Below are 13060 nucleotides of genomic sequence, written 5' to 3'. Positions count from 1 at the left end.
CTTACCCTTCCCCCTCCCCATGTCCTCAAGTCCATTCCCTACATCTGCATCTTTATTCCTGTCCTGTCCCTAGGTTCTTCAGAGCCATTTTATTTTTTTTTAGATTCCATATATATGTGTTAGCATACGGTATTTGTTTTTCTCTTTCTGACTTACTTCACTCTGTATGACAGACTCTAGGTCCAACCACCTCACTAAAAATAACTCAATTTCATTTCTTTTTATGGCTGAGTAATATTCCATTGTATATATGTGCCACATCTTCTTTATCCATTCATCTGTCTATGGACATTTAGGTTGCTTTCATGTCCTGGCTATTGTAAATAGAGCTGCAATGAACATTGTGGTACACGACTCTTTTTGAATTATGGTTTTCTCAGGGTATATGCCCGTAGTGGGATTGTTGGGTCGTATGGTAGTTCTAATTTTAGTTTTTTGAGGAACCTCCATATTGTTTGCCATAGTGGCTGTATCAATTTACATTCCCACCAATAGTGCAAGAGGGTTCCCTTTTCTCCACCTTATCCAGCATTTATTGTTTATAGATTTTTTTGATGATGGCCATTCTGACTGGTGTGAGGTGATACCTCATTGTAGTTTTGATTTGCATTTCTCTAATGACATCATATTCTTTTGGCATTGGTTTCATATGACTTTTTAAACATAAATTTATTTATTTATTTATTTTTGGCTGCGTTGGGTCTTCGTCGCTGTGCGCGGACTTTCTCTAGGTGCAGTGAGCGTGGGTTACTCTTCATTGTGGTGCATGGGCTTCTCATTGCAGTGGCTTCTCTTGTTGCAGACCACAGGCTCTAGGAGTGAGGGCTTCAGTAGTTGTGGCACACCAGCTCATTAGTTGTGGCTTGCGGGCTCTAGAGCGCAGGCTCAGTAGTTGTGGCACATGGGCTTAGTTGCTCCGCGGCATGTGGGATCTTCCCGGACCAGGGCTCAAACCCGTGTCCCCTGCATTGGCAGGCAGATTCTTAACCACTGTGCCACCAGGGAAGTCCTCATTTGATTTTAAAGTGTTATCATAAACATTTATTGACACCACAGAATGGAAGTGGCCCCGTCACCTCATGTGTTACTCTAACCAGTTTGCTTTATCAATGTCACTCAGTTTTACCCTTCATGAAGCTGACAGTGTTGCATCACTGCATCAGGCTCTGCCTATCTCATAAACACCATACCTTTGCTTTCTGCTCCATCCCTGTCGTGATCTAGCACAACAGCTCTGATTTCACTCTCATTCTCTTCTACTCCTTATGGCTAGAAAGAAAGAAAGGAAGAAGAAAACAGCTTTGTTACTTTGTGTAACATTGGGTTTGAGCTCTCTCATTAATACATTCTTATCCCAATGGGTCAGACACCCTGGTCAAATCAGAAAGACCTTCATGGTTCCTGTTTTCTCAGTCTTTTATCTCACTCTGCATGTAACAAGTGATATTCAGGTGGGGGGGCCCAAGTTCTGGTAAACCTGGTCCTCAAATTTTGTGGGGGAAGAAAAAGGCTTGCAATAATTTTTCATGGTCACAAGCACTAAGGGTACACGAGTAATAGTAGATGACTGTAGGTGTAACATAAAGGGTACAAATAATGCCCAAATGCTAGCAGGATAACTATAATTCTACCCCATTCTCTCCCAACTTGAAAAAGCATATTAAAAAAGACGTAGGGCTTCCCTGGTGGCGCAGTGGTTGAGAGTCCGCCTGCCGATGCAGGGGACGCGGGTTCGTGCCCTGGTCCGGGAAGATCCCACATGCCGCGGAGCGGCTGGGCCCGTGAGCCATGTTCGCTGAGCCTGCGCGTCCGGAGTCTGTGCTCTGCAACGGGAGAGGCCACAGCAGTGAGAGGCCCGCGTACCGCAAAAAAAAAAAAAAAAAAAAAAAAGATGTAAATTGGGGTGATTTTATGTAGATAATCAAGACTCTACCAGAGAGACTTCCCTGGTGGCACAGTGGTTAAAGTCTGCCTATCAATGCAGAGGACACGGGTTTGAGCCCTGGTCTGGGAAGATAGCACATGCTACGGAGCAACTAAGCCCATGTGTCACAACTACTGAGCCTGCACTCTAGAACCCACGAGCCACAACTACTGAGCCCACGTGCCATAACTACTGAAGCCAGTGTGCCTAGAGCCCGTGCTCCACAACAAGAGAAGCCACCACAATGAGAAGCTCACGCACTGCAACGAAGAGTAGCGTCCTCTCACCGCAACTAGAGAAAGCCTGCACACAGCAACGAAGACCCAACGCAGCCAAAAGTTAATTAATTAATTAATTTAATTTAATAAAGACTCTACCATAGGGCCTTCCCTCGTGGTCCAGTGGTAAAGAATCCACCTTCCAATGCAGGGGATGTGGATTCGATCCCTGGTCAGGGAACTAAGATCCCACATGTCACGGGGCAACTAAGCTCATGCGCCACAACTACTGAGCTCACGTGCCTCAACTAGAGAGCCTGCGTGCCACAACTAGAGAAGAGAAAACTCGCACGCCACAACTAGAGAGAAGCCTGCACATCACAACAAAAGATCCCACATGCCTCAACTAAGATCCCGCGTGCTGCGACTAAGACCTGATGCAGCCAAATAAATAAATAATAAATCTTAAAAAAAAAAGACTCTACCGTAATTAATTTATAGTTAACTTACTCAAACACCAGCATTTTAAACATTAATAAGATTATCTATTATTAGAGCCATCTCTCCATTGGTTATTACATACCAGGCTGTCTGACACCATAGCTGGTTTTGCTAGCTATAATAGCTGTACTAGGAGACAGAATGCCATTTTGTTTGGCCTTGTTTGCTGCATTCTGGTGTCCTAATCCAAATGCTTTATCTGCATTTGTAGATTTTGAACAGTGAGCAGCACATGCTTTATGTCTTGGTCATATGATGGTACAGTGGCCTCTTTATTGAAGGAGAGGAATAAAAGGCAGACTGAGAGACGGGAAGAGCAGAGCTAAAGTTTAAAACTCTTCACCATTTCCTCTTTCATTTGAAAGGAGAGTAAGAAGAAGATGGTCAGAGAGGAGCAGGAAAAGAGTTTACAAAGATTGAGCACTGTTAATCCTCAAAACTACTCTATGGAATAGGTATTGTCATTATCCCATTTTACAGTCTTGTGAGAAGTTAGTAACTTGACTAAGAGCACAGAGTTAACAAATGAGAGGGCCTTGAACTCTAAGTTTTCTGGCTCCAAATACCATGCCTTTAAATGCCTGCCTCTTGAAGGACATTTTTCCTTGGTAAGTCAGTAACTAGGTTCCAGTCTGCCATGTTATTTTACTCCTAAATGGCTCCACATCTCTGGCAGGAGCATGAGGGGAGGGGTCAGCTCATTTCCCGTTATTCATTCACGTGTTGACTACTCTCACAGCTTGACCCTGATCAACAGGCTTGTATTCTCCCACTACAGCTTTTCACTGCCCAACAAGCCCCAAACAGGCTGAGGCTCCTTTCGTTAACATAAATAGGTAAGTAATTAGAAACCAGACAGGTTTATGTTTGCATCAAATCTACTAGATTAATTTTTGTTTTATAAAAATAATCAGTATACATAAATATTTTCAGTTGAAAATTTTTAAGTCTTTTTTTTATTACAGTTGTTATACTTTTACTACAATAAGGCAAGAATAGCCTCCAAATGTTCATATTTACTTACTAGAATTAGAGATAGTTTAACCTCTAAAGTCTTTACAAAGTTCTGCTTCAAATAGCTTTGATAAATAAGCAAAAAATTAGTTTTTTCATATTTCTAAAAATTTAATCAAAATGAGTTTTTTTAAATAAATATATAGTGTATTTTTCTAAAAAGTGAAATGTCTATCTTTCTCTTGAGTTGACAAATATATATTTTTACCGTATTTGTTTGTGTGGCAGTAGGAGGAAAAACACACGGACCCTAGAGCTAGAATGTAAGGATTTGAAATTTGACTCTGCCCGTTTTTTAGCAGAAAGGAAAATTATTTGACTTCTATGAATTACAGTTAAATAAGCTAATATTTAGAACAATGTCTGGTATGCAGCCAATAAGACTTAGCTGTTAGTAACCCGAAGGGAGTATTTGCTACAAGCAATCCCTCTAATTTAACTGGGAATTCCTGTAACGCAAGAATACCTAATCTACAAATTGCCTCCAAATGTAATGAAATTTTAATACTAATTTAACAATTAATGAAGATGATATAACTGTACACTTTGGAGATATTTAATTAAACATTTATTGTTTCAATCTTGCAGATTTTAGTATTCTGAGCCCCATTTTTTTTTTTTCCCTTTCTGGCTCTAAAATATTTATTTTTATTGGTTCCTTGAAATTTCATAGGTCCTAAGCACCATGTCTGTAGTGCTCGATGGATAAAATGGCCTTGGCCAAGGTAAACGGGACAGCTTTGAACACTACCTTTTCTGGCTCCAAATATCTTTCTGTGATAGGAACATTTTTTCTCAGCAAGAGTTTGGAAAGGTTTCTAGAAGTTTTGGAAAAGTTACTAAAGAACGATTCAAAGATAGGACAGTAAAGCAAAATCCCAAATATCACTGATGACCCAAAATTCTTAAATTACTTTTGCCTAAATTCAGAGTTTATACCAAAACCTAGGCTGAAGCTGGCCCTGCATTTAAGCATAAATATGAGAAAGAGTGATTTAGAAGAGGGTTGGAACTGGCACTGACCCAAGAAGGAATATCTTCTTTAATAAAGTGGGACTACACCTTGACAGACGTGGTTATCATGTCATTTTAATTTTCCAAATTGCCTTGCAAAAGCAAGGGTGGGTAAAACTGATACCTTAGCACAAGCCAAGGCAATGGCACTAAGCTACCAATAGTGATTGTATTCTTCACCTCCACTCAGAGAGAGAGAAAAAAAAAAAAGAATGCACACAAGAAAAAGCCAGTTTAGCTCTAGAATGTCCTTGATGAAGCAGTAAAAATTTTACATTTTATTAAATCTCAACCTTCAGTATGTCTTTTTAATATTAAATGTGATGTAATGAGAAGTACACATGAAGCACTTCTGCTGCTTACAGAAATATAATGGTTGTCTCCAGGAAAAGTATTTATTTGAGTTACAAACTGAAGTAGCTGCTTTTTTCATGGGACATCATTTTGAAAGAAAAACTGGCAGTAAACTATGGTATTCATATTTGGGTATTTGACAAGCATTTTTGCAAAAAAAAAAAAAAAAGGATATAGAGAGCCTGTCACTTCAAAAGAAACAACTAACACGCTTAATAAATTTCAAGCTTTTCAAGCTAAAATTAGAATTTCAGAAAATTTTATCTGCCACCATGAGCTTGGCTTCTTGCCAATACTCAAAGACTTTTCTGGTGAGACTGGTGGTGATATTAATGAATGTGATATTTTGATATTATATAATAAAATGAGTTACCATTTGAAAGATCTGCATAATTCAGTGAATCATTATTTTCCAAATGACCAATGCATGATATTACACATCTATTAAAAATGGAAGATAGACCAATGAATTTTAGTGTAACAGTATTATTCTGTTGTAAGATTACACATTACACTTACCTTCTAATCAATTATCATTTGTCAAATTTTGGTGGAGTAGCAAAGAATAAAGACCTCAATGATCTGAAAAGGCCATTAAAATACCCTCTCCATTTATATATCTCTGTGAGGCCATAATATCTTCATATACTTCAACCAAAACAACATATCACAACAGATATAATGTAGAAGCAGATATGAGAATAGAGGTGTCTTCTATTAATCCAGGTATTCCAGGTATTTAAAATATTTGCAAATATGTAAACAATGCCACCCTTTTCACTATTTTTTTCTTTTGGAAGATATAATTAGTTTTTCATAAAAATATGTCATTTACGTTAACATGTTATGGGTTTATTTTTTAAATAAATTAATATCTTAAGATTTTCTTAGTTTTAATCTCTAGTATGGAATATCGATTGGTATAACTCACATAAACAACAGTTCTGCGGTGTTCAATTTTTATGAGTGAAAAAGAGTCCTGGACCAAAAATTTTGAGAATTACTGCCCTAAGGTTAAATATATTCTAAGCCAGCAGCCATTGTGGCATCAGCATCAGGTCAGCCTATGAGGGATTCCATGCAATTGCCCATTATTTCACAGAGCTCTCCAGTTGGACCGCCCTGTAAGAAGCTAATCATCGAAGGGTGCCTACTATTGCCCTTGATGTTCTCCATAGGGCGTTCTAGGATGCCACCGGAAAAATAGTAAGAGAAAGACCGTTTCATTCTGACATTGCTTCTTTCTTTAATTTTGGTCAGGTTTCCCAACACCTTGTCTCTTGTTTCATTATGAAAGATGTACAAACTTCACACCAAAAGGGTAAATGCTGGGGCTTCCCTGGTGGCACAGTGGTTGAGAGTCTGCCTGCCGATGCAGGGGACACGGGTTCGTGCCCCGGTCTGGGAAGATTCCACATGCCATGGAGCGGCTGGGCCCGTGAGCCATGGCCACTGAGCCTGGGCATCCGTAGCCTGTGCTCTGCAATGGGAGAGGCCACAACAGTGGGAGGCCCGCGTACCGAACAAACAAACAAAAAAGGGTAAATGCTGCTGCTTGGCAGATGTGGAATTCAAATTTCTCCAAGATCAGACAATGTCTTAAAAATGCTTACCAGAACAGGGAGATCATCTGGGTGCTTTGTGACCACCTAGAGGGGTGGGATAGGGAGGGTGGGAGGGAGACGCAAGAGGGAGGAGATATGGGGATATATGTATACATATAGCTGATTCACTTTGTTATAAAACAGAAACTAACACACCATTGTAAAGCAATCATACTCCAATAACGACGTGAAAAAAAAAATGCTTACCATACATGTAAGAACCAGCACCCAAATTCAACTAGATATCCAACTATGATTTCCTATGATTGTGATCAAGATGACGTAAACGCTGATGAAGAAATGAATGTTATAGTAATGCTCTGAGATATTAAAACCGCCCAGATTGAAATCCTCAGGCAAGTGACTGACATTGTGGGTCCAGTACCAAAAATCCAGGAAAGGACTGACTTTTATCAGAAGCAAATGGAGGTACTGGAAACCAGAATGAATGTTAGTGAAGACAAACAGTGCACAATAACTAAAGATATCTTCTCTCTGAAGGAAGACATTGATGCTTTAAAGAAAAAGGTGACAGAATTGGAAAACCAGAATTCTTGCTCCAATGTACATTGTTTAGAGGTTCTGGATAGAGAAAAGGATAGAGAGATCATAGAACTTCTTCACAAACTCATACAACCAGAAACTTTGAAGAACACATTGGCTTCTACAGACTCTTGAAATCTCAGCAGAACCAGAGAAAGTGCCCAGTTACCCCAAGCCCACTGATCATCTTGAGGAAAAAACAATTTCTCCCCAAATTAAAGCTCTGAAGAAAAGTAATCATTAAAATGCCTTAAGAAGCTTTCAAAAAGCAACGTCAAATATTTGTATTTACCCAGACTTTAATACATGGATCAAGCTAACTTTTGTCCGTGGAGGAAAGTGGAGCTTTTTCCTCAGTGCAACCAAGTTAGAGAAATTCATCCAGTGGCTTCTTTGTAGGTCAGCCATCCCTCCTGAGGAACCACTAGTCATAACCCAGAGATATTGTCCCCTCACTGGGCCTATTGTAAGCTTGACCACAATCTGTCTCTCTGTTTTCAACTACATTTACTGTCTTTTTGGTTCCTCAAAAGAGGAAGTAACTCGACTACAGAGTAATTTTCTGCTTTGCTTGGTACAAAATAAATGTAACCTGGCCATTCCAAGCATTCACACATCTTTGTGGTTGCTGTGAACTCCTTGGTAGTTAGCTCACTATGGGTTGGCCATCTGCAAACTTTCTTTACGTCTACAGTAAGTTGAGGCATATCATCCCATTGGACGATCGTGATGCATTTTCTGTCAAGTTTCTTGTTTTCTCAAAGGCAATTCATGAGGACTCATCCAGCGCCCATTTCATAGATAATTGGAGGCAAAGAATAAAGGGGTCAAAGGAATGACAAACACATTTAGTAGCCCTCACGTCAGTTTTCTATGCATTCTTATCTTAGTGGCCTTTGCAGATAAGATTCGTGATACTGGAGACAGACTCTACTAACAAAAGTTTAAACAGGATAGAGTGAAAAAGATACCCACTGTCAAGGTTACTAAAGTTAGAGTTATAAAAAATGAAAGGCACTGAAAGGACAAGTTATTGCCAGGAAAATATTTATTCCAAAAATGGGAGTTTTCTTTCAACTTCAACTTCGTCTCTATCAAACAATTAGAAAAGGGGGGAAAAGGTGACTATGGTATTGCGGTTTTATTTTTACATTTTCATGAAATGAGACAAATACCATATCCTGCAGGTTTGAGACAGAGGAAAAGGGAAAATCTGAGGCTGGATTTGTGAACTAAGTTAAATCTCAATCTCAACACTATACCACCATAGATTCTTATGTGACAGCCTTTGTTTGCATGAACCATATACTACATATCCAGGGTGTGTGCTTCATTTTTGGACATAATAGGTGGTTGCCACTGTAATGTAATTTTTCTAAATATCATGTAAATTAACTGCAAAAAAAATGTTTTCCTCACCACTAAGTTAGTAAATGAAATCTACCAATAGTCAGTCATATGCTGTTAAACTACAAATATCCTTGGAAAATGTACTATTTTAAACTATTCTCAGCTAATCATTTGAAATGAGGGCTTCGGCAGTTAGCTAAGAACAACCCAGTTTCAAATGAGGAAAAAGGAACTACGGTGAGTATAGAGGAAACAAAGGGAGAAGTAGGATAAGAAGACACAACATCATCTGGTGCCAGTCTGGTAATAATTATACATTACAACTTTTTCATTTCATTGTAATTATACATTACAACTTTTTCATTACAAAAATGCATTTTATTGGATCCTTATTTACAAATTTACAGATAAGATGTGCACATAACTTTTAAAATATGTCAATATGTGATAGGGGCAGCATGGATGACCCTATCATATACCTGCTTAAAGCAAGGCTATCTATTAAATGGGTTTGTTTTCAATGGGTTAACAGTGCCAACAAAGTAAAGTATCGTTTTGGTAAAGGCACCAGCAAACTCTATGTCTATATTGACCATCAGTGATATCCGTAAAGAACAGCTGAGCTCTAGCTGGGCACATTGGTTGTGACCCTTGCATCAGAGTAACTAGGGAAGGTCGGCCATGACACAGGCAAATGACATTACAAGTGGCTACTGGGAGAGTAAAAAGGGACTCAACTGGTATTTGCCTGGGTCACCTGAGCCTCTATATTAATGCACATTTTCACTTTTTCTGCACTATGTTCCCCCTTTGCACTTGCTTAATGTTACTAGAGAGGCAAAGAGTTTAGGAAAAGAGCCTGGAATCAGAAGACCTTCGCTCTGAACAGTCTTAAATTCTACACTTGCAAGCTTTATTATTTCGTCTCAAGTACCTTTGTTTTGTCATCTATAAAAAGGGAATCATTATATTCACTTCATAAATATTTCTTCAGTGTTTGCTAATAGCAAGGGATAGTGGAGGGTAAAAGACAAAGTAGAAGACATTCCCTGTACTGTAGACACATAACATCGAATGGCACCAACAAAACACGTACACACAACTCTAAGGCATGATAGATGGGGATGGGCAGCAAAGAACAATATAAAAAGTGCTCCTGGTATCAGAGGAGAAAGAGGGTTGATGAGCCTTCTAGTAAGGAGGGAAGGTGAGGAGGAGATGGAGAGGGCAGTGTACAGAAAAACAAGAGCACAGGAGTGGAGCCAGTAGGGAACGTGGGAAATAAAAGCCACCAAGCATTTTATTAATGTAAAGTACTGACAGGCTATCATTTTTTTTTTTTTTTTTTTTTGCGGTACGCGGGCCTCTCACTGTTGTGGCCTCTCCCGTTGCGGAGCACAGGCTCCGGACGCGCAGGCTCAGCGGCCATGTCTCACGGGCCCAGCCACTCCGCGGCATGTGGGATCTTCCCGGACCGGGGCACGAACCCATGTCCCCTGCATCGGCAGGCGGACTCCCAAGCCACCAGGGAAGCCCTGGGCTATCATTTTAACTCTTCTATGGATCTCATTTTTCTCTTCAGGGATCCCCACCATGTTCATTTTAACCTGTTTTTCACCTACATAAGAATGTTAGAGAAGGAGAAAGTGAGAGGTACACTACATGATTTTCTCAGGATCTCAAACTTCCCCAGAAGATGACTGTTTTACCCTGTTAATTCACATTGGTTTCCTGTGAGGAAAGAGAATTTTGCTCTTGAGTCAAATACTTACTATCATCACTTAGATGAGATCTCACATGACTCATTAAAATTGTAACTCAACTTGAAACTACATGTGAGCAAATAGTTTTTCCCCAGTCCTTGCTTTTCAAATCCACCTGCCTCTCAGCCTACTCACCTCCATCCCACCTGGCTCAGAGGAAGTGATGCCTCTCTTGTCCACCTTCCTCCTCCAGTGGCTCATAGGGTCTTCATCAGCTAGTCCTGTTCTTTCCTCCCTGTTAATCACCACTTCCCAGTTCCTTGTGCTCAGCTTTCACAAGTGTATGTTTGCCTTGTCCCTGCGTCCCCTCTTCTCTTGCTGATCTCTCGTCATCCTCTCTGAATGAGAGGCCCACCCTCCTGTCCCTACCTCCTCCTCTGTCACTCTTTCCACAGCTCTTAGAATCATGTCTTCCATGCTCTCTCTTCTGGTCCTCTTCCCATCACTCTGGCAGATCTTCCTCAGTCTCTTAGATGATTCCTTTGCCACTAGTCATTCCCTTAAAATACTGATGCTTCACTTTACTTTACTTCACTTTACTCACTCCCAAATCAAAGGACTCCTAACCCAGCCTCTCCTGAGACATCTTAAGCTTTAGTTCCACGTCATCTTCTCTACTTGGATGAGTGTCAAACTCTTTATTTTCTAAAATTAACATTAATAGCTCTTCCTTCTTCTGACTCAAACCCATTTCTCTTCCAGTATCCTTTTTGTTAATGGCATGACAGTGCAAGCTATCCACAACACCAGATTGGAAATTACTCTCATCTTCTCCCTCACTTGATGTATTAATCATCAAATCTTTCCCTGTTTTATCTTCCAACAATTCATGGAATCCATCCTCTATCTCTGTCCCCACTTCTGTTTTGGTTCAAGCCATAATATCTCTATATGAATGAAAAGTTTTCCTGCTTGGTTTCCCAGCCTCCACAATGTCCACAGTCCAATCCTAATAGGGTAATTTTTTATGAAACAAAGATAATTTTTAAATTTATTTCTTATTGAGGTAACATTGGTTTATAACATTACATAAGCTTCATGTGTAAAACATTACATTTCTACTTCTGTATACCCTACAGCGTGCTCACCACCAAAACTTTAGTTTCCTTCCATCACCATACAGTTGAGGCCCTTTACCCATTTTGCCCACTCCCCTCCCCAGTCCCTTCTGGTAACTACTGCTCTGTTCTCTGTATCTGTGTGTTTGTTTGTTTTTGAATTTTATTTTATTTATTTATTTTTTATACAGCAGGTTCTTATTAGTTATCTCTTTTATACATATTAGTGTATACATGTCAACCCCAATCTCCCAATTCATCACAACAACAACACCCGCCCCCCGCCGCTTCCCCCCTTGGTGTCCATACGCTTGTTCTCTACATCTGTGTCTCTATTTCTGCCTTGCAAGCCGGTTCATCTGTACCATCTGTGTGTTTGCTTTTGTTTGGTTTGGTTTGTTCATTTATTTTGTTTGTTTGTGATTCCACAGCCTGGAAAAAGCCAACTAGAAAGCTTTATTTTTTTCCTTCCAGTTTTATTGATATACAGCATTGTTTAAGGTGTATAACATAATGATTTGACACACACACACATCATGAAATGATTACAATAAGTTTAACGAACATCCATCATCTCATACAAATACAAAATTAAAGAAAAAGAAAAAATATTTTTTCGTTGTGATGAGAACAACTTTCATATAAAACATACAGCAGTGTTAATTATATTAATCATGTTATACACCACATCCCTAGTACTTTTTTATCTTATATAACTGGAAGTTTGTATCTTTGACCACCTTCATCCAATTCCACCTCTTCCCACCCCCTGCCTCTGGTAACCACAAATCTTTTTCTATAAGTTTGTTTGTTTTTTGAAGTACAATTGACCTACAACACTATGTTAGTTCCCGGTATAAAACATGGTGATTCGATATTTCTATACATTACGAAATGATCACCATGGTAAGTCTAGTTGCCACCTGTTCACCATAAAAAGATATTACATTATTATTGACTATATATTGACTATACTCCCCGTTCTGTACATTTCACTCCCATGACTCATTTATTTTGTAACTGAAAGTTTGTACCTCTTAATTTCCCTCATAGTTTGTACCTATTTCACTCATCCCCCATACCCCTCCCCTCTGGCAGCTACCTGCTTATTCTCTGTATCTGTGACTTTGTTTCTGTTTAGTTATGTTTGTCCATTTGTTGTGTTTTTTAGATTCCACATGTAAGTGAAATTCTCTGACTTATTTGACTTAGCATAATGGACCTTCTAGGTCCATCTATGTTGTCGCAAATGGCAAGGTTTCATCTTTTTATGGCTGAGTAGTATTACACTGTGTATATAGATACCATTTCTTCTTTATCCATTGATCCACTCATGGGCACTTTGGTCACTTCCACATATTGGCTATTGTAAATAATGCTTCAGTGAACATAAGGTTTGCGTATATCTTTTCAAATTAATGTTTTCATATTCTTTGGATAAATACACAGAAATGGGATAGCTGGATCATATGGTAGGTCTATTCTTAATTTTTTGAGGAATCGCCACACTGTTTTCCATAGTGGCCACCAATTTATGTTCCCATCAACGGTGTATGAGGGTTCCCTTTTCTCCACATCTTTGCTAACACTTGTTATTTCTTGCCTTTATAATAGGCCTGAAGCAATATCTCATTGTAGTTTTGATTAGCATTTCCCTATTAACTGGTGATGCTGAACACATTTTCACATGACTGTTGGCCATCTGTGTGTCTCCTTT

The 13060-nt window shown here is 39.3% G+C and overlaps 1 protein-coding gene across 1 annotated transcript; it reads left to right on the top strand.

Moving 5' to 3' along the window:
* Positions 1-6827: 6827 nt before the first annotated feature.
* On the top strand, positions 6828-7806 carry CCDC54 (coiled-coil domain containing 54; the record flags this gene model as incomplete). The annotated part of the gene is given in 2 exon segments (XM_067739719.1): positions 6828-7301; positions 7303-7806. Coding segments are annotated over 2 exon segments (978 nt in total), but the record flags the coding sequence as incomplete, so codon positions are not given.
* Positions 7807-13060: the final 5254 nt, after the last annotated feature.

Source organism: Pseudorca crassidens, chromosome 5 (assembly GCF_039906515.1).
Source record: "Pseudorca crassidens isolate mPseCra1 chromosome 5, mPseCra1.hap1, whole genome shotgun sequence".
In the NCBI taxonomy this organism is placed as follows: domain Eukaryota; kingdom Metazoa; phylum Chordata; class Mammalia; order Artiodactyla; family Delphinidae; genus Pseudorca; species Pseudorca crassidens.
Note: the sequence above shows the minus strand (reverse complement) of the source record. Positions and strands in the feature narration are given on the sequence as shown.